The sequence below is a fragment of the Stegostoma tigrinum genome, chromosome 11 (assembly GCF_030684315.1).
Source record: "Stegostoma tigrinum isolate sSteTig4 chromosome 11, sSteTig4.hap1, whole genome shotgun sequence".
NCBI classification, from domain to species: domain Eukaryota; kingdom Metazoa; phylum Chordata; class Chondrichthyes; order Orectolobiformes; family Stegostomatidae; genus Stegostoma; species Stegostoma tigrinum.
Window position 1 is genome coordinate 63,395,378 of NC_081364.1, and position 27,995 is coordinate 63,423,372.

Sequence of the window (27,995 nt, forward strand, 5' to 3'; positions counted from 1 at the left end):
TGGAGACAAGAATGATTCAGGTTATTTATTGTGGATCATTGTGGAGCCAATGTTGGAAAAATATATGCACTTAAAACTGCACAGTGAACCTGATCACCCGCCCCTCACTCTGTTTCATTCTCTTCGTCTGCCTATCATTCTGTAATGTGAGCAGTCTTTCTGGATTACTGAAGGCTTCTTTCATTGCTTTAGTGCTTGCGGTTCTGGGTTAGAGTTAAAAGATGGAGTGGACTATTAACGTGTGAAATATAAAGAAAATATATTCCCTTTGTATCATCCTTCCTTTCTGAAAGATGCATGCTCACCTGAATGGCAATTCATCACGTAGAAACGTTATACGTTTATGTATGGAATTACAGCTGAATCCAATCTCTTGTCATTCTGTGAATTGATTAGTACTTGTTCATACCCTTGATTTTTCACACAGCTACCTCCCTGTTTTAGTAGTTTCTTTGAAGGGAGTGTCTGAGTCACCTCTCCCTTGGTGAACAATTTGTTTTTCACAAAGAAACAAGCTTACACTTAAAATCCATTCAGTGACCTGACCTAACCAATATAATGACGTGTGGAGCTGGAGGAACACAGCAGGCCAGGCAGCATCAGAGGAGCAGGAAAGCTGATGTTTTGGGTCTAGTCCCTGCTCAGAAATGGGGGAGGGGAAGGGGGGCTCTGAAATAAATAGGGCGGGGGGGGGCGAGGAATGGTGAAAGAAGGTGGATAGTGGAGCAGATAGGTGGGAGAGAAGACGGACAAATCAAGGAGGCGGGGATGAAGCTCATAAAGGTAAGCGTGGGTAGGAAGTTGGGATGGGGGCTGCTCAGTGAGGAGGGAGGGGCAAGTAGGTGGGAGGGAAGACCACCTACCCGCCCCTCCCTCCTCATTGACTAACCCCTTTATGAGCTTCATCCCCGCCTCCTTGACTTGTACATCTTCGCTCCCACCTATATACTCCACTATCCACCTTCTATCACCGTCCCCACCTTTCTATTTATTTGAGCCCCCTTCCCCTCCTCCATCTCTGAAGAAGGGTCCGGACCTGAAACGTCAGCTTTCCTACTCCTCTGATGCTGCCTGGCCTGCCATGTTCCTCCAGCGCCACGCTTTGTTATCTCAGACTCCAGCATCGGCAGTTCCCACTATTTCCCAAAATATTGACGTGCTGTTTTTGTGGTTGGCGAGGTAATGGCCTTGTGGTATTATGACGGACATGTTAATCCAGAGGCCCAGATAATGTTCTGTGGATTTTGGTTCAAATTCTGCCATGGCAGGACTATTTTCGATTTTAGAAATCTATAATTAGGTGTCTAATGATGGCCATGAATCAATTCTGAGGAAGGGTCACCAGACCCAAAATGTTAACTGTGATTACTCTTCACAGATGCTTTTCCAGCAACTTCTGTTTTTGGTTCTGATTTACACTATCTGCAGTTCTTTCAGGTTTTACCATGAATCAATTGTCTGGCCTACGTGTGACTCCAGACCCACAGCAATGTGGTTGACTCTGAACTGCCCTCTGGGCAATTAGGGATGGGCAATAAATGCTGGTCAAGCAGTGATATCCTCATCCTGTTAATGAATTAAACAAATGTAAAACGTCACTTCCTGTTAAGTGCTGTTCATTTTCCTTTTGCTCTATAAATGAGTTTATAATCTGATATCAGCAGAGTAACAGTTGTTCATTCATACAGTTAAAGGTCACTTTCACTTTCGTCCTTTTCTGTTTGACACCAGGTTCTTCAGGAAGAAATACAGAATATTATCTGTAATTTTTGACATTCACTACCTCTAAATTCCAAAGTATTCTCCAAAATTATTTTCTCCAGGATCTTCCTTCCCCAACACAGCCACAGCTAACTTTCACTGTAGTCTCAGGATAATCTGTCAGATTCAGGTTCAGTGAGGAATAGAGAACAGGAAGGATCACAGTACCTGCTCCTGCATCAGCTCCTTCAACTGGTTTATCTTCTCACTGTCCTCTGGGTGACTCACTATATACTCCTTTTGGAAGAATGCCTGTCAAAGGGAACAAAAATTGATTGACATTTCAGACCAGGGCAAAGTGGGATATGTCTCTGTTTTGGACAAAATCAGTAATCCATGGTGCAAATTTTGCAGATTTTGAGAGAGGTACTTTTCTCCATCATATCCCACGCAGTTTTCACACAAACACACCTACATGTTGCTGAACAAAATACCTGCCAACCAGTAAGGTATTTGGTGCAGTTTGTTTAATACAGCTGGGTATACCACAAAACAAATAAGCATTTTAATCAGAATGTGAAGCCATCACCTGCGAGTAAGGTGGTTTTAAATGACTGGGTACAACTTTACTCAGCCATTTACTACTTATAATGATAATGTCAATGTGTTTACTTAACCTAAAGCTTAGAAAACGTATATAAAGTTGACCTTTTCCCAAAAGGACTAGCTTAACTTTTAGAACCTGAATGAAGGCCATCAAATGGGCACAGTTGGTAGATTGATTGATTGGTGTGGGGCTATTGCTAGTTTTGGGACCAGCTTCTGGTTGGATCTTTCCTAAGCTAACTGAATGTAATTTATGCTTAAAATTCTGCAGTCATTCACTCTGATTTATTGAGGGCAAATTGTGCAAACAGACAGGGGACAATCAGTGTAAGCTCCAGACCAGTATATTGCAAGGGCACTTAGCAACAGGATCTAATCCAGTTACGTTCTTTTCATTGCGTTATGCTTGCTTGGCTTCTAAGAATACCAACTTCAGATATTTTCTTGGTGTGTTTCACTGTTTACTGGCAGTTCAGTTTGTGTGGCATTGGGGAGGTGGTAACAGCATGTGCGTGTACAAGCAGCGTTTGGCAGCTGTGAGAGGATCACATAGAGCTCCCTAGATAATAAAATGTGAGGCTGGATGAACACAGCAGGCCCAGCAGCATCTCAGGAGCACAAAAGCTGACGTTTCGGGCCTAGACCCTTCATCAGAGAGGGGGATGGGGGTGAGGGTTCTGGAATAAATAGGGAGAGAGGGGGAGGCAGACCGAAGATGGAGAGTAAAGAAGATAGGTGGAGAGTATAGGTGGGGAGGTAGGGAGGGGATAGGTCAGTCCAGGGAAGATGGACAGGTCAAGGAGGTGGGATGAGGTTAGTAGGTAGGAGATGGAGGTGCGGCTTGGGGTGGGAGGAAGGGATGGGTGAGAGGAAGAACAGGTTAGGGAGGCAGAGACAGGCTGGATTGGTTTTGGGATGCAGTGGGTGGAGGGGAAGAGCTGGGCTGGTTGTGTGGTGCAGTGGGGGGAGGGGACGAACTGGGCTGGTTTTGGGATGCGGTGGGGGAAGGGGAGATTTTGAAGCTGGTGAAGTCCACATTGATACCATTGGGCTGCAGGGTTCCCAAGCAGAATATGAGTTGCTGTTCCTGCAACCTTCGGGTGGCATCATTGTGGCACTGCAGGAGGCCCATGATGGACATGTCATCTAAAGAATGGGAGAGGGAGTGGAAATGGTTTGCGACTGGGAGGTGCAGTTGTTTATTGCAAACTGAGTGGAGGTGTTCTGCAAAGCGGTCCCCAAGCCTCCGCTTGGTTTCCCCAATGTAGAGAAAGCCACACCGGGTACAATGGATACAGTATACCACATTGGCAGATGTGCAGGTGAACCTCTGCTTAATATGGAAAGTCATCTTGGGGCCTGGGATAGGGGTGAGGGAGGAGGTGTGGGGGCAAGTTTCCTGCGGTTGCAGGGGAAGGTGCCGGGTGTGGTGGGGTTGGAGGGCAGTGTGGAGCAAACAAGGGAGTCACGGAGAGAGTGGTCTCTCCGGAAGGCAGACAAGGGTGGGGATGGAAAAATGTCTTGGGTGGTGGGGTCGGATTGTAGATGGCGGAAGTGTCGGAGGATGATGCGTTGTATCCGGTGGTTGGTGGGGTGGTGTGTGAGAATGAGGGGGATCCTCTTTGGGCGGTTGTGGTGGGGGCGGAGTGTGAGGGATGTGTTGCGGGAAATGCGGGAGACGTGGTCAAGGGCGTTCTCGACCACTGTCGGGACAAAGTTGCAGTCCTTGAAGAACTTGGACATCTGGGATGTGTGGGAGTGGAATGCCTCATCGTGGGAGCAGATGCGGCGGAGGTGGAGGAATTGGGAATAGGGGATGGAATTTTTGCAGGAGGGTGGTTGGTCTGGAGGGTAACTTCTTCAGGTTAGGCATCCCTGGAAGAGGCTTCGCAGTGAGGTTAAAATTGTATCAGTGATAATGGGAACTGCAGATGCTGGAGAATCCAAGATAATAAAATGTGAGGCTGGATGAACACAGCACGCCCAGCAGCATCTCAGGAGCACAAAAGCTGATGTTTTGGGCCTAGACCCTTCATCAGAGAGGGGGATGGGGTGAGGGTTCTGGAATAATCCCAGAGGGTTATCCCAGAACCCTCATCCCATCCCCCTCTCTGATGAAGGATCTCGGCCCGAAACGTCAGCTTTTGTGCTCCTGAGATGCTGCTGGGCCTGCTGTGTTCATCCAGCCTCACATTTTATTATCTTGGATTCTCCAGCATCTGCAGTTCCCATTACAACATAGAGCTCCCTGCTCCCTTTCATCTCTTGCAGGTACTACGGTGTTCAAAAAGCAGTAAGAATGACCATAGGCTATCTATTATCCTTTTTGGGGCGCTTAAACAGTGAATGGGCAACAGTTACTCTTTAATGTACTTAGTGAGCTGTTTTAAAAAAAAGTTCATTTTCAGCTTGAGACTAGGTGATTCAAAACTGAATGATTTTTGACAGCCTTGGAAAGTGTGGGAGTGCAATCTAGAGAGCACCTCACAGCAAAAGCTCCAAAGCTGGCTGAGGAATTAATGCCCTAGGTTGCTGAGAATTGGAGGACTGGTGAAGACCAGGCACCTGCTCAGCTTCAGCCAGGGAAGGTTGTAGGTGGATGGGGGTGAGGCTTGAGGTGAGACGAGGTGATAGGTAGGAAGAAGGACAGTTGAGGGAGGCGGGTATGATCTGGGCTGGTTTTGGGATGCAGTTGGGGGAGGGAAGATTTTGAAGCTTGTGAAGTCCACAGTGATACCATTGGGCTGCAGGGTTCCCAAATGAAATAAAAGGTGCTGTTCCTGCAACCTTCAGGTGGCATCATTGTGGCATTGCGGGAGGCCCAGGGTGGACATGCTGTCCGAGGAGTGGGAAGGAGTTGAAATGGTTTGCGACTGGGAGGTGCAGTCGTTTGTTGTGAACTGAGTGTAGGTGTTCCACAAAGCGGTCCTGAAGCCTCCGCTTGGTTTCCCCGATGGTTTCCTTTGCCTTCTCCACATCTGCTCCCGAGATAAGGCATTGCACTCCTGGACATCCCAAAAGTTCTTGTTTTTCAAGGACTGCAACATCCCCCTCATAGTTTTCGAAAACGCCCTTAACTGTGTGTCTCACATTTCCTGCAACTCATCCTTCACAACCCCTCCCCGCAAAAACAACCAAAACAGAATCCCCCTCATCCTCATGCATCACCCCACCAACCTATGGATCCAATGCATTATCCTCCGGCACTTCCACCATCTGCAAACTGACCACATTACCAAAGACGTTTTTCCCTCCCAATCCTTACCTGCTTTCGGGAGAGATCACTCTCTCCATGATTCCCTTGTCCGCTCCACACTCCCCACCAGCCCCATCACCCCTGGCACTTTTCCCTGCAACCGCAGGAAGTGCTACACCTGCCCCCTCACCACCATCCCAGGCGCCAAGAAGATCTTTCACATCAAACAGATGTTCATCTGCACATCTGCCAATGTGGTAGACTGCATCCACAATTCCCGATGTGGCCTCTTCTACATCAGGGTAACCAAGCGGAGGTTTAGGGACCGCTTTGTGGAACTCCTACACTCAGAGTTTGCGACAAAGGACCTCCCAGTCGCAAACCATTTCAACTCCCCCTCCCACTCTTTGGATGACATGTCCACCCTGGGCCTCCTGCAGTGCCACAACAACGCCACCCGAAAGTTGCCCTGCAGGCCAGTGGTATCAAAGTGGACTTCACAAGCTTCAAAATTTCCCCTCCCCCAACCGCATCCCAAAACCAGCCCAGCTCATACCCGCCTCCCTAACCTGTCCTTCCTCCCACCTATCGCCTCGTCCCATTTCAAGCCCCACCCCCATCTACCCACCAGCCCCATCCCGCCTCCTTGACCTGTCCATCCTCCCTGGACTGACCTATCCCCTCCCTAAGTGTCCACCTACACTCGCTTTACTGGCTGCACCCATGCCTCTTTTGACCTATCGGTCTACTCTCCACCCATCTACTCCTTTATCCATCTTCTAACCGCCTCCCCCCTCTCCCTATTTATTTCAGAATCCCCTTCCCCTCCCCCATTTCTGAAGAGGGGTCTAGACCTGAAATGTCAGCTTTCCTGCTCTTCTGATGCTGCTTGGCCTGCTGTGTTCATTCAGCTCCACACCTTGTTATCTCATATTCTCCAGCATCGGCAGTTCCTACTATCTCTATTTCTAAGCAGTCTTTGCCTATCCAAATGTCTGTAGGACCTGTGTCTCAGAATCCCCTCCAACAATTTACCTATCACTGACATTAGGATCACCTTTCTTAAATAATGGCACATCATCAGCCACCCTCCAGTCTTCCAGCTGTTGATGAGACAAATACCTCTGCTGGGGCCCCTGCAATTTCTTCCCTAGCTTCCCACAAGGTTTTGGGATAAACCTGATTAGGTCCTGGGGATTTATTCTACTTTTATGCATTTTAAGACGTCCAGCACCTCCTCTTCTGTACTGTGAACTCTTTTCAGACATCACTAATTACTTCCCTGAGTTCCCTAGTTTCTATATCTTTCTCTATGGTAAATACTGATGAGAAATATTCGCTTAGGATCTCACCCATCTCCTGTGGCTTCACACATAGACAATCTCCTTGATCATTAAGGGTCCCTATTCTCTCCCTACATTCTGTTTTGCCTTAATATATTTGTAGAATCTTTTTGGATTCTCCTTTACCTTATCTGCCAAAGCTATCTCACAGCCTTTCGTACAGTCCACTCTACTCCTCAAGGGATTCACTTGATCTCAGCTGCCTCTACCTGACATATGCTTCCTTTCTCTTGACCAGAGCCTTGATATCACCAGTCATCCAATGTTCCTATTCCTGCCCAATCTCGCCCTTCACATTAACAACTCCTGGCCCTGAACTCTTTTTAATCTTGTGTTTGAAAGTTTCTCACTTGTCAGATGTCTCTTTAGTTGTGAACAGCATCCTCAACCAACTTTTGAAAGTTCCTGTCTAATACCATCAAAATTGGCCTTACCCCAATTTAGAACTTTAGCTTGTTGCCCAGACATATCCCTTTCCCTAACTATTTTAAAACTAATAGAATTAAGGCCATTGCTCCAAAGTGCTCCCTGACAAACACATCAGTTACTTGCCCTGCCTTATTTCCCAAGAGGAGATCACATTTTGCTCCTTGTCTAGTCTTGCCATCTACAAATTGATTTAGAAATTTTTCCTGAGCACACCTGACAAATTCTTCCCCATCCAAGCCATAACACAATGGCAGTCCCAGTCAATGTTTGGTAAGTTAAAATCCCTCTACTATTACAACCCTATTATTCTTATAGCTATCTGTGATCTTCCTACATATCTGTTCCTCAATTTCCCATTGCCTATTGGGGGGCTTATAGTACAATCTCTTCAAGTGATCACCTTCCTCTTATTTTTCAATTCCACCCATTGAGCCTCACTGGCCGATCCCTCAGGCATATGCTGTCTAAGTACTGCCATGATATTTTCCCTAATCAAAAGGTTTTTAACAAGCTATAATCCCCCTTAATTGGCAACTTGCCACTGTCTAATGAGATACTTACCTCATCAAAGAGCATGCATGACGGAATAAGGTGCTTCTGGCATCATGTTAGACTTCTCATCTGATTCTGTCACAAACTGCAGCATAGCCCATAGCACTTAGATTCCTATAAGATTCAGCCCTTTGAGATTTGAGAGAATAACCCAGAGGAGTGTCTAAAGTTCAAATTAAATACACAATGCTGTTTGCTACAGACACGTGTACAGAAACTGGCCAACCCCACCTTCATAAATTACGAATTTTTCACTAAACTAATGTGTTGAAAGCTATAGTCTATTTTCATTGCTGATAAAGACTCTTTCCTATAATAGGAAATGACACATTCAAGTCAAATAAATGTTGTAAAATTGGATTGAAATCACACAGGCATTCTTCAAAGTTTTGTTTCGTTTTGGTGTCAAATTAGAACTTTGAAACTTCATCTACATCATGAAACAAAATGCCTGTTAGTTAATTTAAATGTTTGAAGGCTGCAGACAGTGGTGCAAACTGATGTTGAATGATGGTGTCACAGTTACTCTTTGTTTGAAATGCCAAGACACTAAATTGACAAGAATACATGTTTTTCATATGTTAAATCAGATAAACATGATCTTTAATTCCCCAAGCAACATTTACAGTTATTCTAGTCAATCTAATCAAACACATGATGAAAAGTTTCCAGGACAGGTGGGACTTTTCTGTAATTTGCAGAGCTGAAATTGTTAATCTTGTAATTCTGAAGTATTTGTGATCAAGACAGGAGATTGCACTTGTTGTGTATCTTGATAATAATCTGAAAGTCATCTGTGCCATAGAAAAAATTTAAAACAGATGTACAACATTGAGGCAGTCTCTAATATCATAGAAACAAAGAAATATTTGCCTCATTGGACAACTGGCATACGATGGACTGGAGGTGGATTTTGATAATATGAAGTTGCCAATGAAAAATGCTACTCACCTTGAAAAGAAAGCCATAAAAGTTGTTTCAAAAGGTGATCTCGTCTTTTTATGAGCAATTCAATCAGTTGCTGAAGGCTACATTTGGCAAGTGGTTGTCTATTCTCTGTGATTGTTTGTATAACTCCTGATAATATGTTTGTTACCAATGGGTATATTTATTAGCAGGTGTATTGCTAATGGATATGTTGTTAACTGATATTCCTACCAAACCTAGTAAAGATATTAATGCTTAATTTGGGCTGTAAATGCTATCTCACTGTTTCTCATAATTCTCATGTCTGAACATCTAGTACTTTCCATTTCTACTTTGGTTCTGCTTCACTGTATCTAACTGCAATTTCAGGCCTGCTCCAAATGACCCTTACCTCTTGGTATCTGGCTATTCCTCCATTGACAGCAGCATCTATCACTCCATTAAGACACATGCTGAGAAGATTAATGTTGGCATGCAGCTGCTTGTGCTGGTATTGACCGATGAGAGTCCGCAGCTCCTGGTTTTTGTTTTCCACAACATAGATAGCATTTTCTAAGGGGCTCACTTCCAACTGTTAAAAATCAATCATAAAATATAGCAACAACTTGCATTAATATAGGCATTTTAACAAGGTAGAATGTCCCAAGATGCTTTATGAAGCACTGTGAAAGAAACTGAAGCAAGTGAAAAGTTTAGGGACTGTTTTCCAGAGCTTGTAGTCTAGCAAGCTAAAGGCGCAGGAATGCACAAAAGCTGGGAATTAGGCATGTGCAGATATCTCAGAATTGTTAGCCTGGAAAAGGTTATAGAAAGAGGGAGAAGGGTGACCTTGCAGGATTGAACAATCCTGAGTCATATCCTATCATGTTGTACGGGGTCTCGGTGGGCCCATACCTGGAGTGCTATGTACGATTTTGATCTTATTTGTAAGAAGATACAAATGCATTAGAATTGGTTTAGAGATGATTCACCCAGTTCATTCCTGGATGAGGGACTTATTGAAAAAAGGTTGAGTTGGTTGGGCCTCTTATGCATTGCAGTTCATAAGAATATGAGGTATCTTACTGAAATATATAAAGTCCTGAGGGGACTTGATTAGGGTGAAAACACATAATATGTTGTCTCTTGTGGGACAGGCCAGAACTAGATGACTGAGTTCAGAGAATAATATCTCCCTTTCTCAGATAAAGAATAAAAGAACCTTTTTTTCTCTGAGTTCTTTCAGTGCGTGGAATTCTCTTTCTCAGTAAGCAGTGAAGGCAGGGTCTTTAGTTAGATTTAAACAGACAAGGGAGTCAAAGATAGATAGGAAGTTGGTGTTGAGATCACGATCAGATTAGTTATGACCCTATCGAATGCCACAGTAGGTTTGAGGGTCAAATGAGCTACTCCTGCTTCTTAGTCCTATTATTCCTATATTGAAAAATTCAAAGCTCGATGGCTCCAATCACTGGATGGCCTCTAGGATTGGATATAGAGTCAGAGTCTTACAGCATGAGATCAGAACTGTTGGTCCAACTTGTCCTAGCTGACCAAGTTTCTACAACTAAACTAATCCTGTTGGCTCGAATTTGGCCCATACCCATCTAAGCTTTTCCTATTCATGTACCCGTCAAAATGTCTTTTAAATGCACTAACTGGATCTGCATTTACCACTTCCTCTGGCAGCTCATTCCATGTACAAACTATAGTGCATGTAAAAAGGTTGTGTCTCAGGTCCCTTTGACATTTTTTCCTCCTCTCATCTTAAAATTATGCAAGATAATAAAATGTGAGGCTGGATGAACGCAGCAGGCCCAGCAGCATCTCAGGAGCACAAAAGCTGACGTTTCGGGCCTAGACCCTTCATCAGAGAGGGGGATGGGGTGAGGGTTTTGGAATAAATAGGGAGAGAGGGGGAGGCGGACCAAAGATGGAGAGAAAAGAAGATAGGTGGAGAGGAGAGGATAGGTGGGGAGAGGTCAGTCCAGGGAAGACGGACAGGTCAAGGAGGTGGGATGGGGCTGGTGGGTAGATGGGGGTGGGGCTTGAGATGGGACGAGGCGATAGGTGGGAGGAAGGACAGGTTAGGGAGGCGGGTACGAGCTGGGCTGGTTTTGGGATGCGGTGGGGGAAGGGGAGATTTTGAAGTTGGTGAAGTCCACATTGATACCATTGGGCTGCAGGGTTCCCAAGCGGAATATGAGTTGCTGTTCCTGCAACCTTTGGGTGGCATCATTGCGGCACTGCAGGAGGCCCATGATGGACATGTCATCTGAGGAATGGGAGGGGGAGTGGAAATGGTTTGCGACTAGGAGGTGCAGTTGTTTATTGTGAACCGAGCGGAGGTGTTCTGCAAAGCGGTCCCCAAGCCTCCGCTTGGTTTCCCCAATGTAGAGGAAGCCACACCGGGTACAGTGGATGCAGTATACCATATTGGCAGATGTGCAGGTGAACCTCTGCCTAATGTGGAAAGTCATCTTGGGGCCTGGGATAGAGGTGAGGGAGGAGGTGTGGGGGCAAGTGTAGCATTTCCTGCGGTTGCAGGGGAACCTACTAACCTACTAACCTCATCCCACCTCCTTGACCTGTCCGTCTTCCCTGGACTGACCTATCCCCTCCCTACCTCCTCACCTATACTCTCCTCTCCATCTTCGGTCCGCCTCCCCCTCTCTCCCTATTTATTTCAGAACGCTCACCCCATTCACCTCTCTGAAGAAGGGTCTAGGCCCGAAACGTCAGCTTTTGTGCTCCTGAGATGCTGCTGGGCCTGCTGTGTTCATCCAGCCTCACATTTCATTATGTTGGTTTCTCCAGCATCTGCAGTTCCCATTATCACTGGTCCCCAAGCCTCCGCTTGGTTTCCCCAGTGTAGAGGTAGCCACACTGGGTACAGTGGATGCAGTATACCACATTGGCAGATGTGCAGGTGAACCTCTGCTTAATATGGAAAGTCATCTTGGGGCCTGGGATAGGGGTGAGGGAGGAGGTGTGGGGGCAAGTGTAGCATTTCCTGCAGTTGCAGGGGAAGGTGCCGGGTGTGGTGGGGTTGGAGGGCAGTGTGGAGCGAACAAGGGAGTCATGGAGAGAGTGGTCTCTCCAGAAAGCAGACATGGGTGGGGATGGAAAAATGTCTTGGGTGGTGGGGTTGGATTGTAGATGGCGGAAGTGTCGGAGGATGATGCGTTATATCCAGAGTTTGGTGGGGTGGTGTGTGATAATGAGGGGGATCCTCTTTGGGCGGTTGTGGCGGGGGTGAGGTGTGAGGGATGTGTTGCGGGAGACGCGGTCAAGGGCGTTCTCGACCACTGCGGGGAGAAGTTGCGGTCCTTGAAGAACTTGGACATCTGGGACGTGCGGGAGTGGAATGCCTCATCCTGGGAGCAGATGCGGTGGAGGCGGAGGAATTGGGAATAGGGGATGGAATTTTTGCAGGAGGGTCGGTGGGAGGAGGTGTATTCTAGGTAGCTGTGGGAGTCGGTGGGCTTGAAATGGACATCAGTTACAAGCTGGTTGCCTGAGATGGAGACTGAGAGGTCCAGGAAGGTGAGGGATGTGCTGGAGATGGCCCAGGTGAACTGAAGGTTGGGGTGGAAGGTGTTAGTGAAGTGGATGAACTGTTCGAGCTCCTCTGGGGAGCAAGAGGCGGCGCCGTTACAGTCATCAATGTAACAGAGGAAGAGGTGGGGTTTGGGGCCTGTGTAGGTGTGGAAGAGGGACTGTTCCACGTAACCTACAAAGAGGCAGGCATAGCTGGGGCCTATGCGGGTGCCCATGGCCACCCCCTTAGTCTGTAGGAAGTGGGAGGAATCGAAAGAGAAGTTGTTGAGGGTGAGGACGAGTTCGGCTGACAGATGAGGGTGTCGGTGGAGGGGGACTGGTCGGGCCTGTGGGACAGGAAGAAGCGGAGGGCCTTGAGGCCATCTGCATGCGGAATACAGGTGTATAGGGACTGGACGTCCATGGTCAAAATGAGGTGTTGGGGGCCAGGGAATTTGAAGTCCTGGAGGAGGTGGAGGGCGTGGGTGGTGTCACGGACGTAGGTAGGGAGTTCCTGGACCAAAGTGGAGAAAATAGAGTCCAGATAGATGGAGATGAGTTCGGCGGGGCAGGAACAGGCTGAGACAATGGGTCGACCAGGGCAGGCAGGTTTGTGGATTTTGGGAAGGAGATAGAAACGGGCTGTGCGGGGTTAGGGAACAATGAGGTTGGAGGCTGTGGGTGGCAGGTCCCCTGAGGTGATGAGGTCATGAATGGTGTTGGAGATGGTGGTTTGATGCTCGGGTGTGGGGTCATGATCGAGGGGGCGGTAGGAGGTGGTGTTGGAGAGTTGGCGTTTGGCCTCGGCGATGTAGAGGTCAGTGCGCCATACTACCACTGCGCCGCCCTTGTCTGCGGGTTTGATGGTAAGGTTGGGGTTGGAGCGGACGGCTGCCCGTTCTGCAGGGGAGAGGTTGGAGTGGGTGAGAGGGGTGGAGAGGTTGAGGCGGTTAATGTCTTGACTGCAGTTAGAGATGAAGAGGTCAAGGGAAGGTAGGAGGCCTGGGGGTGGTGTTCAGGAGGAGGACTTGTGTTGGAAGCGGGTGAAGGGGTCAGTGGAGGGATGGTTAGTTACCCGGTTGAAGAAGCAGGCGTGGAGGCGAAGGTGGCGGAAAAACTGTTCTTTGTCCAACCGTGACTGGTATTTGTTGATGTGTGGTTGTAGGGGGACAAAGGTGAGCCCCTTGCTAAGGACTGACCGTTCGTCCTCAGTCAGTGGAAGGTCTGGGGGGATGGTGAAGATGCGGCAGGGTTCAGTATGGCTGTCTTCTCCGGGGTTGCTGGCTGTGGAGGTTGTGGGCGGAGCGATGAGGTTGTCGGCCGTGGGTGGGGTTCTGTCGGCGTCGGCCGTGGGCGGGGTTCCGTCGGCGGTTGGAGGAGCGGGGTGGGCAGCAACAGCTGCGGTGAGGGTGGTGTGTGAGGTGTTGTAACTGGAATTGGAGGCGGTGACTGCAGCAGCGGTCCCGGAAGTGGTGTGGCCGGCGGAGGCGGATGTGACGTCATCGGTGGGGTCTCCAGCCGTGTCCTCATGGTCAATGGTGGCGGGTGCATAGTGGGAGAGGGGCAGGGACAGGGACAGGCTCGGGATTTGGGAGGTGCAGGAATCCTCTTGTGGGTGGCAGGGGCCAGTGAGTTTGTTGTACTTACGATTTTTGGTGTCCAGTAAAGCTGAGTAAAACTGGGTGTTCAGTCTGTGCAGTCTAGTTTTGTATTTCCCTATCCTAGATCTTTGCTATTCACCTCATTAATGCTCCTCACGATTTTATAAACCATTATAACTTCATCTCTCACCTCCTCTACTGCAGTGAAAAAATCCCAACTCATTCAGCCTCTCCTGATAACTCAAAACCTCCAGTCTCAGTAACTTCCTTGTCAATCTATTCTACACCCACTCCAATTTAATAATATCCCTCCCATAGCAGAGTGACCAGAACTGTACACAGTACTCCAAATGTGGCCTCACCAAAATCCTGTGCAACTGCAAAATGACGTCCCAGCTCCTATGTTCAATGGTCTGAGCATTGAAGGCAAGTGTGCTAGATGCTTTCTTTACTATTGTCTCTATCTGTGACACGACTTTCAAAGAAATATGTACCTGAACACTTAGATCTCTGTTCAACCACACTTCCCAGGACCAGAGAATTAATTGTGTAAGTCCTGCCCTTGTTTGTCTTATCACGACCAGAGAATTAATTGTATAAGTCCTGCCCTTGTTTGTCTTATGTAAATGCAAATGTAAATGCAACATCTTGCATTTACCCAAATTGAACTCCATTTGCCACTCCTTGTCCTATTGGCCAAATTGATCAAGACCCTTTGTAACCTTAGATAACCTTTTTCACTGAATACTATACTGTCAATTATATCCTCATCCAAATTAGTCACATTAATGATAAACAAAAGTGGACTAAGCACCGATTCCTGTGGAACACCGTTGGTCACAGGCCTCCAGTCTGAGAAACAACCCTCCATTACCATCCTCTGTCTCCTACCATCAAGCTAATTTTGTATCCACTTGGCAAGCTCTCCAAGTCCCACGTGATGTAACTTTACTAATAAGTCTACCATGCCGACCCTTGTCAAAGGCTTTACTAAAATCCAGGTACGCCCTGAAAAGTACAGAGCTTTCAGTTACAGGGCTCCAAAGCAGCAGTCAGTAAAGATCAACATAGATTGGGAGTCCAACTTGGGAATGTCTTGTTTTAATACTATAGTGGAAGGTGGCTTCATTCATTAAGCCAGTAGAATGCTGTGGTGAAATTCAGGAAGAAACGTGACTAAGAAGTGGCCAGATTTAGATCTGCAAGACAATGACGTTATGTAGAAACTATATTAGCACTACATTGGATCATACAACGACACTGGAATACAAGAGGTTCAAACTGTGAAATTCAAATTCAAGAATAGTTGCTCTTCATTTGAGGAGTTATTTCATATTAGGAGAGCAGAGTGATTAGCACTGCTAGCTCAAAGTGGCAAGGAGCTAGGTTTGATTCCAGCCTTGGGTAACTGTCTGTGTGGATCTTGCATGTTCACCGGTCTCTTTGTGGGTTTCCACTGGGTGCTCCAATTTCCTCCCACAGTTCAGAGATGTGCAGTTTAGGTGAAATGGCTGTGCTAAATAGCCCTATGTCTCCAGGGATGTGTAAACTAGATGGATTAGCCATGGAAAATGCGGGGGTATAGGGATCGGGTAGGGTGCTAGGCCTGGGTGGGATAGTCTTCGCAGACTCAGTGGGCCGAATGGCCTCTTTCAGCGCCATAGGGATTCCATGATTCTAGGTATGATAAACACATGGGCTTTTGTTGGGGTGGCTGAAGCCAAAATCATGAAACTATTTAGGAATTGAGTGAACAGAGATGAGCTAGTACAAATAGTAAATGCTCTATAAGATAAAGATGGATCAAATGCCCTCCCTTATTTGCACCTTATCACTTGACAACATTGAGCAGAAATACTGTCACTACAAGGGATGCCAAATTGTAGCACTGGGAGTTTCTTCTGTTTGGAGAGCAGGCAAGAGACTCATGCTGTCTCATTTGAGGAAGATCTGCCAAACCATATGCCAGTCAGGCAGAGACGGGCCTTCCTACGCTTCTCAAGACTCTGGGCAGATGTCCTGTCTAGAGAGAGCTGCTGGTCAATCTTTGTGTGGCTGCCATTCTACTCAACAGCATCACTGAGGTGGCTACTGCTGGAAGGCCAATCCCCAGGTTCTGGAATCATGAAGGGACCACACCACAACTGAATTAAATGTTGTGCAGTGGGGGTCATGGGAGAGGGGTCAGAGGGTTGGCAACTATCAACCATCAACCCCCCCACCCGTGTCAGCTATCCCAATCAGACAATGATTGTTTTTGATGAAGAGACCTGCCATTGCCCACCCCTCCACCACCAAGGTGATGAGGGTCCTATACAATTTGGCATCATGCGCAGGTTACATGGCAACTGGCCAACCTGGAAATGCATTAGTCTCAATAGTAGTTAGATAAGATCTTTAAATAGTCTGTGATTCACCACATAGAGACTTCAATTGGTGGTGGAGCGAGAAGATTGGCCAGGGGCCTTCCTGCACAAAAATGAATTCTGGTGCAGGCTACAAGGCATCAGGATTCAGACGTGGTAGCACTCCACCTAACTGAATGCTGTTCCTTCTCCCAGGCTCACCTCCAGTGAAATCATAAAATTCTGTCCATGTTCTGTGGCATACAAAACTGAATGACCAAGTGAATCCATTCTGATGTCCTTGGCCAAACTCACCCCACTGTAGTGATTGTGATCAACCAAGTCAATACAGACTGAAACTTTGTAACCCTTCTTTAAAGACATTTGATGGGGGCGGAATATTTTAGGTGACTTGCTCATGACCTTATTTGGTGTTTGTAAGGTGCATATTTCTAGCAGAATCATTTATGTAAACAATGTTAAAAGTTCTCCTGCATATACCCTAGAGATGTCATGGCCAGCTGAGGTGCATCACCATTACCCAGACTTTGATAAGCTAACTTTACATAGGCTTTTGGTATCAATACACTCCAGGCAGCATGTTTCCAACGAGCCACAGTAGATCTGGGATGCAGGTTCAGGAGGACATTCCTCCACATAAACAAGTCTCAGGGAAGGAAAAGTACAGATCATGCACTTCTCTGGGTTATCTGATTTAAATGGCCACTTGATGACCTCTATTGGCTTCTAGTCAGGAAAGATGTCGTCAAATTTTCCCATCCCAAAGGAAATGGGAGTTTGGGAAAATGACAGTATTTTCACACTTGGTCTTTCACCCATTTTTACAGACACCCTGTCTCTTAGTTTGTCTCCTTGGGAAGCATTAAATTCTACCCAATGTTATCTCTTCTAATTTGAGAGTGATTCATTTTAACCAAATCCACTATGTGGCAAACTAATAGAGTCTTGTTGGTCAAAATCAATTGAAATTGCATGGATCATCATTTACAAAAACTTGTGAGCAATCTGTGTAAAGTTAGCTTATCAAAGTCTGGGCTCATTCTGGGGAAGGTGGGACCTCTATAAACAGGACGGTCTCCACTTGAACCAAAGGGCCACTAATATCCTGGGTGGGAAATTTGCTGGTGCTATTCAGGTGGATTTAAACTAGCTCAGAAGGGGGATGGGAAACTGAGGTGTAGTTCTAGTACACAGGAGGATGAGCGTAGGGAGGACATGGACAGGACCCCACTGTCACAGGAGTGTGCTGGCAGACAGCAAGCTGGATTGAAGTGTGTCTACTTTAACGCCAGGAGTATCCGGAATAAGGTAGGTGAGCTTGCAGCATGGATAGGTACCTGGGACTTCGATGCTGTGGCAATTTTGGAGACATGGACAGAGCAGGGTTAGGAATGGATGTTGCAGGTTCCAGGGTTTAGCTCTTTCAGTATGGTCAGGGAAGGTGGTAAAAGAGGGTGAGGTGTAGCTTTGTTAGTCAAGGACAGTATAACGATGGCTGAAAGATCTTTTGATGAGGACTAGTCTACTGAGGCGGTATGGGCTGAGGTCAGAAACAGGAGAGGAGAGGTAACACTGCTGGGAGTTTTTTATAGGCCTCCGCAAAGTTCCAGGGATGTGGAGGAGAGGATTGGCAAAACTATTCTGGGAAAGAGTGAAAGGAACAGGGTGGTCATTATGGGAGACTTTAACTTCCCTAACATTGACTGGAAATGTTCTAACTCTAGTACGTCGGATGGATCAGTTTTTGTCCAATGGGTGCAGGAGGGTTTCCTGACTCAGTATGTCGAAGGGCTGACAAGAGGGGAGGCTACACTGGATCTGGTACTTGGTAATGAACCAGGCCAGGTGTTTGATTTAGTGGTAGGTGAGCACTTTGGAGAGAGTGACCATAATTCGGTTATGTTTACTTTAGCGATAGAAAGGGATAGGAACATGCCACAGGGCAAGAGTTATAGATGGGGGAAGGGCAATTATAACACGATTAGGCAAGACTTAGGAGGCATAGAATAGATTAGCAAAATGCAGGGGATGGGGACAATCGAAATGTGGAGCTGGTTTAAGAAACAGATATTGCGTGTCCTTGATAGGTATGTCCCTATCAGGCAGGGAAGAAGCGATAAGGTAAGGGAACTGTGGTTTACTAAAGAAATTGTATCTCTTGATAAGCGGAAGAGGGAGGCTTATGTGACAATGAGACGAGATGGTTCATTGAGGCGACGGAGAGTTACAGATTAGCTAAGAAGGATTTAAAGAGAGAGTTCAGAAGAGCAAGGAGGGGACATGAGCAGACATTAGCAGGTAGAATAAAGGCGAACTCTAAAGCTTTCTATAGGTATGTGAGGAATAAGAGGATGACTAGGGTAGGAATAGGGCCAGTCAAAGACAGAAGTGGGAAGCTGTGTATGGACCCTGTGGAGAGTGGAGAGTGGAGAGGTGCTAAATGATTATTTCTCATCTGTTTTCACTGAGGAACAGGAGAATATTGTAGAGGAGATGACTGAGTTACAGGCTACTAGAATTGAAAGATTTAAGGTTAGTAAGGAGGAGGTGTTATCAATTCTAGAAGGTGTGAAGGTAGATAAATCCCCTGGACTGGATGGGGTTTTTCCGAGGATTGTCTGGGAAGCTAGGGAGGGGTGGTGGAGCCTTTGGCCTTGATTTTTGAGTCCTCATTGTCTACAGGTTTAGAACCAGAGGACTGGAGGATTGCAAATGTTGTGCCCTTGTCCAAGAAGGGCAGTAGGGATGACTCAGGTAATTATAGACCTGTGAGCCTTACATCTGTTGTAGGAAAAGTTTTGGAAAGGATTATAAGAGATAGGATTTATAATCATCTAGCAAGCAACAATTTGATTGGAGATAGTCAGCATGGATTCGTCAAGGGCAGGTTTTGTCTCACAACCCTCATTGAGTTTTTTGAGAAGGTGACCAAGCATGTGGATGAGGGAAGGGCAGTTGACGTGGTGTACATGGACTTCAGTAAAGCCTTTGATAAGGTTCCACATGGTAGGCTATTGGAGAAAATACAGAAGCACGGGATTGAGGGAGATTTAGCAGTTTGGATTAGAAACTGACTTTCTGTAAGAAGGCAACGAGTGGTGATTGATGGAAAATATTCAGCCTGGAGTCAGGTCACTAGTGGTGTGCCTCAAAGATCTGTTTTGGGACCACTGCTGTTTGTCACTTTCATAAATGACTTGGACGCAGGCAGAGGTGGATGGGTTAGTAAATTTGCAGCTGACACTAAAGTCGGTGGAGTGGTGGACAGTGTGGAAGAATGTTGCAGTTGCAAGGAGACTTGGATAAACTGCAGAATTGGACTGAAAGGTGGCAAATGGAGTTTAATATGGATAAATGTGAGGTGATTCACTTTGGGAGGAATAATAGGAAGGCAGAATACTGGGTCAATGGAAAGATTCTTGGTAGTGTGGATGTGTAGAAGGATCTTGGTGTCCATGTACATAGATCCCTGAAAGTTGCCACCCAGGTTGATAGTGCTGTTAAGAAGGCTTACGGCGTGTTAGGTTGTATTGGTAGAGGGATTGAGTGCCGGAGCCATGGTGTCATGCTGCAACTGTACAAAACGCTAGTGCGGCCTCATTTGGAGTGCTGCGTGGAGTTCTGGTCGCCCTATTACAGGAAGGATGTGGAAGCATTGGAAAAGGTGCAGAGGAGATTTACCAGGATGTTGCCTGGTCTGGAGCGCAGGCCCTATGAAGAAAGGCTGAGGGACTTGGGTCTGTTCTCATTGGAGAGAAGGAGGCTAAGAGGGAATTTAATACAGACATACAAGATGATCAGAGGATTAGATAGGGTGGACAGTGAGAGTCTTTTTCCAAGGATGATGACTTCAGCTTGTACAAGGGGGCATAGCTACAAATTGAGGGGTGATAGATTTAAGACAGATGTCAGAGGCAGGTTCTTTACTCAGAGAGTGGTAAGGGCGTGGAACGGCCTGCCTGCCAATGTAGTTAACTCAGCCACATTAGGGGCATTTAAACAGTCCTTGGATAAGCATATGGCTGATGACGGGATAGTGTAGGGGGAGGGGCTTAGATTAGTTCACAGGTCAGCGCAACATTGAGGGCCAAAGGGCCGGTTCTGCACTGTATTGTTCTATGTTCTATGAAACCATAAGATCCCAACAATTCAGTGAGGTTTAACTTATTCCCTCAATCTTTCCTAGACTTCAAATTACAAATTCCTCAACTTCTCATTGTTGATAGAGTAACAGAACCCTTCAGTATTCCCTGTAATTTTATGCTTTTTAATCCCACTTTGGCATCATCTCACGGTTCCTTGTGAAATTACTTTATCTTGCCTTCTGTTCTTCTTAGAATAATTAGGATCTGGCGCAATGGGCCTTTTAAACATTTTCTGCCAGTGCTGGGTTTGAAAGACCCAAAAATAGAAATAACTACTTCAAGCAGAGAGGGTTCTGCCATTCAATAGCCTCATGAAGAGAGACCGCTCTTGACACAGGGAATTGTAAAATCATTTCTGTTTCCCTGGGGTAACAACATAGAAAGAGGAAATAGGAACTTACCACCTCTCTCTTCTCCACTTCAAACCAGCGGGAAATTCCAGGCAAATTGTGTGTAAGGGTCAGGGTAGTACGTTCAATCCAAAGACTCTACAGTAGGGCAGATGATGACACAAAATCATTACTGATAAAAACTTTTACCAGTACCCAATTCACTGCGGCCCAGCATGTTGCATCACCCCAGTAACTTTCTCCTCCATGCACACAGGTTACAGAACATTACACACACACACATTTGCAGTGCTTCATATTTTCTACAAATTCTGGGGACAATGTTAACCTAACCTACTAATAGGATCAGACCACTCCAAAACGTATTACACCATAAGATGGTGGCAGCAGAATTAGGCTGTTTGGTTCAGTGACTCTGCTCTGCCATTCAATTAAATGATGGCTGATCAATAATCTTCCATTCACTTTCCTACCTTATCCCCATAGTCCTCGATTCCATTAATGATCAGAAATCTGTCTATCTCAGCATTGAATATACTTACTGAGCCTCGACAGTTCTCTGCAGTAAAGAATTTTACAGATTCACAATCCTATGAAAGAAAAAAAAACTTCATCCCTGTCTTAAATGGACAACCCCTTACTCTGAGATTATGCCCTCTGATCCTAGACTATTCATAAGAGGAAATAATCTATCGTGTCAAACCATCACAGAATCTTATGTGTTTCAACAAGGTTGTGTCTCTTTCTTTAAAGCTCTAGTGAGTACAAGCCCAACCCATTTAACCTCTCCTCATTAGATAGTCCCTCTAACCTTGGGATGAGATCAGTGAACCTTTTCTGGACTGTCTCTAACGCCAGCATTTCTTTCATTAGGTCATAAGAAATGGGAGCAAGTATAGGCCATTCGGTCCCTTCAGCCTGCTCTGCCATTCTATAGAATCAGGGCTGATACAATATTCCTCATGCTCACTTTTTTGCTCGTTCCCCAAAACCCTTGATTCCTCTTCTGATCAAAATTCTATCCATTTCACTCTTAAATACACACAAGGACTCTGCCTTTATAAGTCTCTGTGGCAAGGAGTTCCAAAAACTCTCAAACCCCTCAGAGGAAATGCCTCCTCAGTCTTGAATTGGTGTCCCTGTATTCTGAGACAATATCCTCTGGTCCAAGACTCTCCCACAAGGGGAAACATCATCTCAGCATTTACTATGTCAAGCACTTAAGAATTTTATATGTTTCAATGAGATCACTTTCCATTCTTTTAAACTCTAGTGAGTAGAGTTCCAACCTGTTTAGTCTTTGCTTGTAAGACAATCCCTCCATACCAGGGCTCATCCTAAGAATCTTCTTTAAACTTTCTACAATGAAACAGAGTCCTATTGTACAGAAACTGATCCTTCAGTCCAACTTGTCCATGCTGACCAAGTTTCCCAAACTAATCTAGTCCTACTTGCCTGCATTTGGCTTATATCCCTCTGAACCTTTCCAATTAATGTTCCTGTCAAAATGTCATCTTACTTGCATCCACCACTTCCTCTGGTAGTTCATTTCATAAATGAACTACTCTGTGTGAAAATGTTGCCCCTCAGGTCCCTTTTAAATCTTTCCCTTCTCACCTTAAAAAATTCCCCCAACCAAGTGAAAAGACCTTTCTCAACCTCCTCAAGTTTACCCATGATTTTGTTGTTCCTTTCAAATCTTTTAAGCTCAAAAACACTTGGTTCATCTTGTTAACTTTAAAGTACAACTCCCAGGAGGTCCAGTGTGTTCATTTCCAACTTTTACTTACTTTTATGTCTTTTTTCCCTCTTTGCGCAGAGATGCTACGAAACCTGCTGGGATTGAACGCATTTTCTATTTCTGTTTTATATTCTCCAGTTTTGCTAAGACTTATTGTAGCACATCTTATGGATGACTACTTCCATTTGATGGCCTTCATCAATAAATGTTATCATTACTTCTTGTGCAGCATATTATAAACCACAAATATGAGTTTCTTGCACCATAGAGTAAGCCAGTTATGTCAATTTTTCCTTCCACTCTTCATGAAGAGTGGAAGAGGGTATGGGATCAGTGGTTGCATATTACACTCACCTTGAACTCATTCTCCTTGTCCTTTGAACCTTTATGAAAGGGTCTATCATATCGAAAGCGGCTGATATTGTTTACGCGGTAAAAGCTCTTGATACGGTCTGGAACTCTCTCCATCTGGAGAACTTCTACATTCTCTGGAATTGGGCACACTGCATAAATTTGCAGATCTAACCACAATGTCAAAGAAAATAACACAGCAAAATCTATTCTTCTTCATGACCTTTCATGAACAAGTTCTACAATTGGTAATTATGATCATCACTAAATTCTCTAGTTAACAGACAGGCAGCATTGGTTTTTTAAAAAAAATTGTTCACGAGGTGCGGGAGTCACTTAGCAGGCCAGAATTTATTATCCCTCCCTGATTAAGAGTCAACCACATTGCTGTGGGTCAGGAGTAACATGGAGGCCAGACCAGGTAAAGATGGAAGGTTTTCTCCCCGTTGACACTAATGATCCAAATGGGTTTTCACAACAATCAACAGTGGTTACATGGTCACCATTAGACCAGCTATTTATTCCAGACTTTTATTAAATTCAAATTTCACCATTTGCCATTGTGGGATTTGAGCCCATGTCATCAAACCATCATAGCTAACAAGGTCAAGACCCGGAACGTCAGGTTTCGTGCTCCTCTGATGCTGCCTGGCCTGCTGTGTTCCTTTAGCTCCACACCTTGTGATCTCAGACTCCAGCATCGGCAGTTCCTACTATCTCTCCTCAGTACATCAGCCTGGGTTTCTGGATTGCAAATCAGGGACATTACTACTATGCTGTCACCATTCCTAAATTCATTCAGGTAAACATTGATAGTCAGTTACAAAAAAACAAAATATTACAGGTGCTGCAAATCTGAGATAAAAATTGAAAAATGCTGGTAATATTCAGCAGATCAAGTGGATTGTCCTGATGAAAAGTTTCTCTCTCCACAATTGCCACTAAACTTACTGAATATTTCCTGCACTTTCCATTTATATGACTGAACAGTGCTTTATCTAATTTTCTCTCTTTCTCTCCTGAAAGTGGTGCCATTTGCTGGCACCTGATTCCATGGACATTTGCAGTTCCTGGTTACCTTAACCACTGACCTCGCTTCATGTGTTTAACTAGTCAGTGAGTGTTGTCTGGCCATTTTCCATACAGGGCATTACGACTAAGTTTGACTTCTTACATTGGGCAGGGGCCAGTACAAGGAACCCTGACTTATTTACTCTTCTCTCAGGGTAGTTGAGGGCAACAGTAATGTCCCTACACTGTTGCTGAACAATGAACTGAGTTCAGTCTCAGACCATCCGGGTTGTGATGATGACCTCTTCGCAGCCACAACCAGCTCAAGATTGAAGGATACACTGTGCGTCAGACTGCAGGATGGTTTCATCTGGCTGATTGAGATGCTGCATGGCAATAGCTTGTGGAAATTCAGTCAGCATCCTCTGCTGAAAGGCCTCCAGCCTTTCATAATCATGACCACGACACACAAACTCCTTATTCTGATGTCAATAGAAAGAACATAACGGAAGATTCAGATGGTAGAAATAATCAGCATCACACAAAAGGATGAAAAGAACTTACAGTCTAAAGAACATCTAAAATGACAAGAAAAGGAAACAAGTCACACACCCTCATCCACTTAGCCGAACTTGTCCTCACCCTCAACAACTTCTCTTTCAATTCTTCCCACTTCCTACAGACAAAGGGCGTGGCCATGGGTACCCGCATAGGCCCAAGCTATGCCTGCCTCTTTGTAGGTTACGTGGAACAATCCTTCTTCCGTACCTACACTGGCCCTAAGCCCCACCTCTTCCTCCATTACATTCAAGACTACATCGGTGCCGCCTCATGCTCCCACGAGGAGCTCGAACAGTTCATCCACTTCACCAACACCTTCCACCCCAACCTTAAGTTCACCTGGAACATCTCTGATACCTTTGTCTCCTTCTTGGACCTCTCTTTTTCCATCTCTGGCAATCAGCTAGAAACTGATATCCATTTCAAGCCTACTGACTCCCACAGCTACCTAGAATACACCTCCTCCCACCCGCCTTCCTGCAAAAATGCTATCCCCAATTTCTAATTCCTTCACCTCTGCCGCATCTGCTCCCAGCACATCTCAGATGTCCTCGTTTTTCAAGGGCCGCAACCCCCCCAACAGTGGTTGAGAACGCCCTCGACGTGTCTGCAACATTTCCCGCAACTCATCCCTCACACCCTCTCCCTGCAATAGCAACCAGAACAGAGACCCCTCATCCTCACGTATCACCCTGTAAACCTCCGGATCCAATGCATCACCCTCTGATACTTCTGCCATCTGACCCCACCACCAAAGACATTTTCCCTCCCAAACTTATCTGCTTTCCAGAGGGGCCACTCTCTCTAGGACTCCCTTGTCCGCTTTACACTCTCCTCCAGCCCCACCACACCCGGCACTTTCCCCTGCAACCGCAGGAAGTGCTACACCTGCCCCTACACCTCCATCCCAGGACCCAAGAAGACTTTACACATCAAGCAGATGTATATCTGCATATCTGCTAATGTGGTATACTTTATTTGCTGTTCCCGTTGTGGCCTCCTCTACATCGGGGAAACCAAGCGGAGGCTTAGGCATCGCTTTGCTGAACACCTATGCTCAGTTTGCACTAAACAACTGCATCTCCCAGTCGCGAACCATTTCAACTCCCCCTCCCATTCCTTAGATGACATGTCCCTCCTGGGCCTCCTGCAGTGCTACAATGATGCCACCCAAAAGTTGCAGGAACAGCAACTCATATTCCGCTTGGTAACCCTGCAGCCCAATGGTAACAATGTGGACTTCACAAGCTTCAAAACAACCAGCCCAGCTTGTCCCCACCTCCCTAACCTGTCCTTCCTCCCACCTATCCCCACCTCCCATCTCAAACCCCACCCCCATCTCCTACCTACTAACCTGATCCCGCCCCTTGACCTGTCCACCCGGGACTGACCTATCTCATCCCTAACTCCCCACCTACACTCATCTTTACTGGCTCCATCCCCACCTCTTTGACCTGTCTGTCTCCTCTCCACCTATTTTCTCCTCCATCCATCTTCTATCCGCCTCCCCCCTCTCCCTATTTATTTCAGAACCCCCTTCCCCTCCCCCATTTCTGAAGAAGGGTCTGGGCCCACAACGTCAGCCTTCCTGCTCCTCTGATGTTGCTTGGCCTGCAGTGTTCATCCAGCTCTACACCTTGTTATCTCTTACACACAGTCAGTCTGTTGGTATCTAAAAAATTAATGCATTGGGTTGCTGTGCTCAATACAACTAAATAATCTAGATACATAGATATAAATGATGAAGTCTGTTAAATATTAGACAGTGCACTTCCTGTCTGCAAACTTCAGTTCTTGTTGTTGACATAAAACAAATCTATAAGTTATGAATTGTACAAGCTGCCATTTTGGTTATGTTAGTATTTCTTCCATACATAGCTCTGAATGACACTGTAGTTTCAGGGTGTGAACATCTGGTGGCTCTGAACTACAATGCTATCTTATATATAAACAAAACTAATATTCAGCAACAGCCTGAGAGCAATTTATTAATGCACAAACGCAGAGATGATGGGCACTGCCAAATACAAAGCAAATGCCACATTATAAAAGTCAGTGATTACATATTTAAGTAGATGACATCAATAGAGTGACAAGTATCACCACCTCACACTATATTTAAAAGCAAGAAATTTGATCCAAAGGACAAGATTGCCTGGAAGGGTATAAATTGCCAAAGCACTAATAATCTGCAGCATTTTGAAGTGGTTCTGTTTCTGCTATGGACCTAACATTTTCTTGGTGGTAAGCAATTGCTGTGAAGAAGCTGTGTGTATACCTTTGTAGCAAATAGTAAAAAAAATTTAAAAATGCATGCTTCACACTTTTCATAAGCAATAATAGAATTAGCAAATGATTAAAAAATATCAATGAGTTTCCTTATATCAGCCCACAGTATCACAGGACAAGGAGATGGAGAAATGGTTGATGATTGATTTCTTGCTTGTGTTTGCTGGTGTTCAGATTAACACTAGTTTTAACCAGAAAGGCCGCTTATAACTGGGATGAATACAGGCATACGAATCAAGCTCCTCCAATACTGCCACAAAATTAATTTCCTTCCTTCGTGGGCCTCCTCCTTTTTCTTTATCTCCCGATGGAATGTTACATGCATTGTTTTCAATGAAAGCAATTGTGAGACTGTCCATAGCAAGGTGTAGAGCTGGACGAACACAGCACACCAAGCAGCATCAGAGGAGCAGGAAGGCTGACGTTTCTGACCTAAACCCTTCTTCAGAAAATTTTCTGAAGGGTCTAGGCCTGAAACATCAGCATTCCTGCTCCTCTGATGCTGCTTGGCCTGCTGTGTTCATCGAGCTCTACACTTTGTTAGCTCAGATTCTCCAGCATCTGCAGTTCCTGCTATCTCTGTGAGATTGTCTATCTTGGTTTGATTAAAGTGTATTTTTGAGGTGATATGCAGTTAAATACAACTGACATCCGAAGAGACGTAGGACATCAGGTGAACAGATCTTTAAAATGTTATGAATAGGTGCAGAAAATAATAAAGACAGCTAATGGAATGCTGGCTTTCATATCTAGAGGACTGGACTACAAGGATGCTGAAGTTATGCACCACTTATACAAAAACCATGGTCAGACCTCACTTAGAGCACTGAGAACAGATCTAGGCACCACACCTTAGGAAGGATAGATTGGCCTTGGAGGGAGTACAATCTAGGTTTACAAGAATGATACCTGGAGTTAAGGAGCTGATATGTGGAGAGATTACACAAATTAGGTCTATTTTCTCTAGAATTTAAATCGGTAATGTGTGATCTAACCAAAGTCTTCAAGATATTAACAGGAAAAGACAGGGTTGATAAAGAAAAAGTACTTCCACTGGCGTGGATTCTACAACTAGGGGGGCTTAGTCTGAGAATTAGAGCCAGGCCATTCAGGAGAGATATTACAAAGCAATTCTACACACAAACAGTGGTAGAAGTTTTGAACTCTCTTCCACAAATGGTAGTGGATGCAGGATCAGTTCTTCATTTTAAATCTGAGATAGACAACTTTTTGTTAAGCAAAGGTATTATGGGATTTGGGCCACAGATCTGCCATGATATCACCGAATTGGTAGAACAGACTTGAGG

General features: G+C 45.5%; 1 protein-coding gene across 6 annotated transcripts in view; it reads right to left on the bottom strand.

Moving 5' to 3' along the window:
- dock3 (dedicator of cytokinesis 3) overlaps positions 1-27,995 on the bottom strand; it is a 1,242,443-nt gene that overhangs the window by 40,652 nt on the left and 1,173,796 nt on the right. For all 6 annotated transcript variants that reach the window (XM_059649508.1, XM_059649506.1, XM_059649505.1 and 3 more), the window contains 5 exons: positions 24,179-24,320; positions 22,831-22,997; positions 20,787-20,873; positions 9,146-9,325; positions 1,930-2,013 (listed from right to left, as the gene is read on the bottom strand). In XM_059649508.1, the coding sequence (XP_059505491.1) occupies positions 1,930-2,013; positions 9,146-9,325; positions 20,787-20,873; positions 22,831-22,997; positions 24,179-24,320 (660 nt within the window). The remainder of the gene's footprint in view (positions 1-1,929; positions 2,014-9,145; positions 9,326-20,786; positions 20,874-22,830; positions 22,998-24,178; positions 24,321-27,995) is intronic.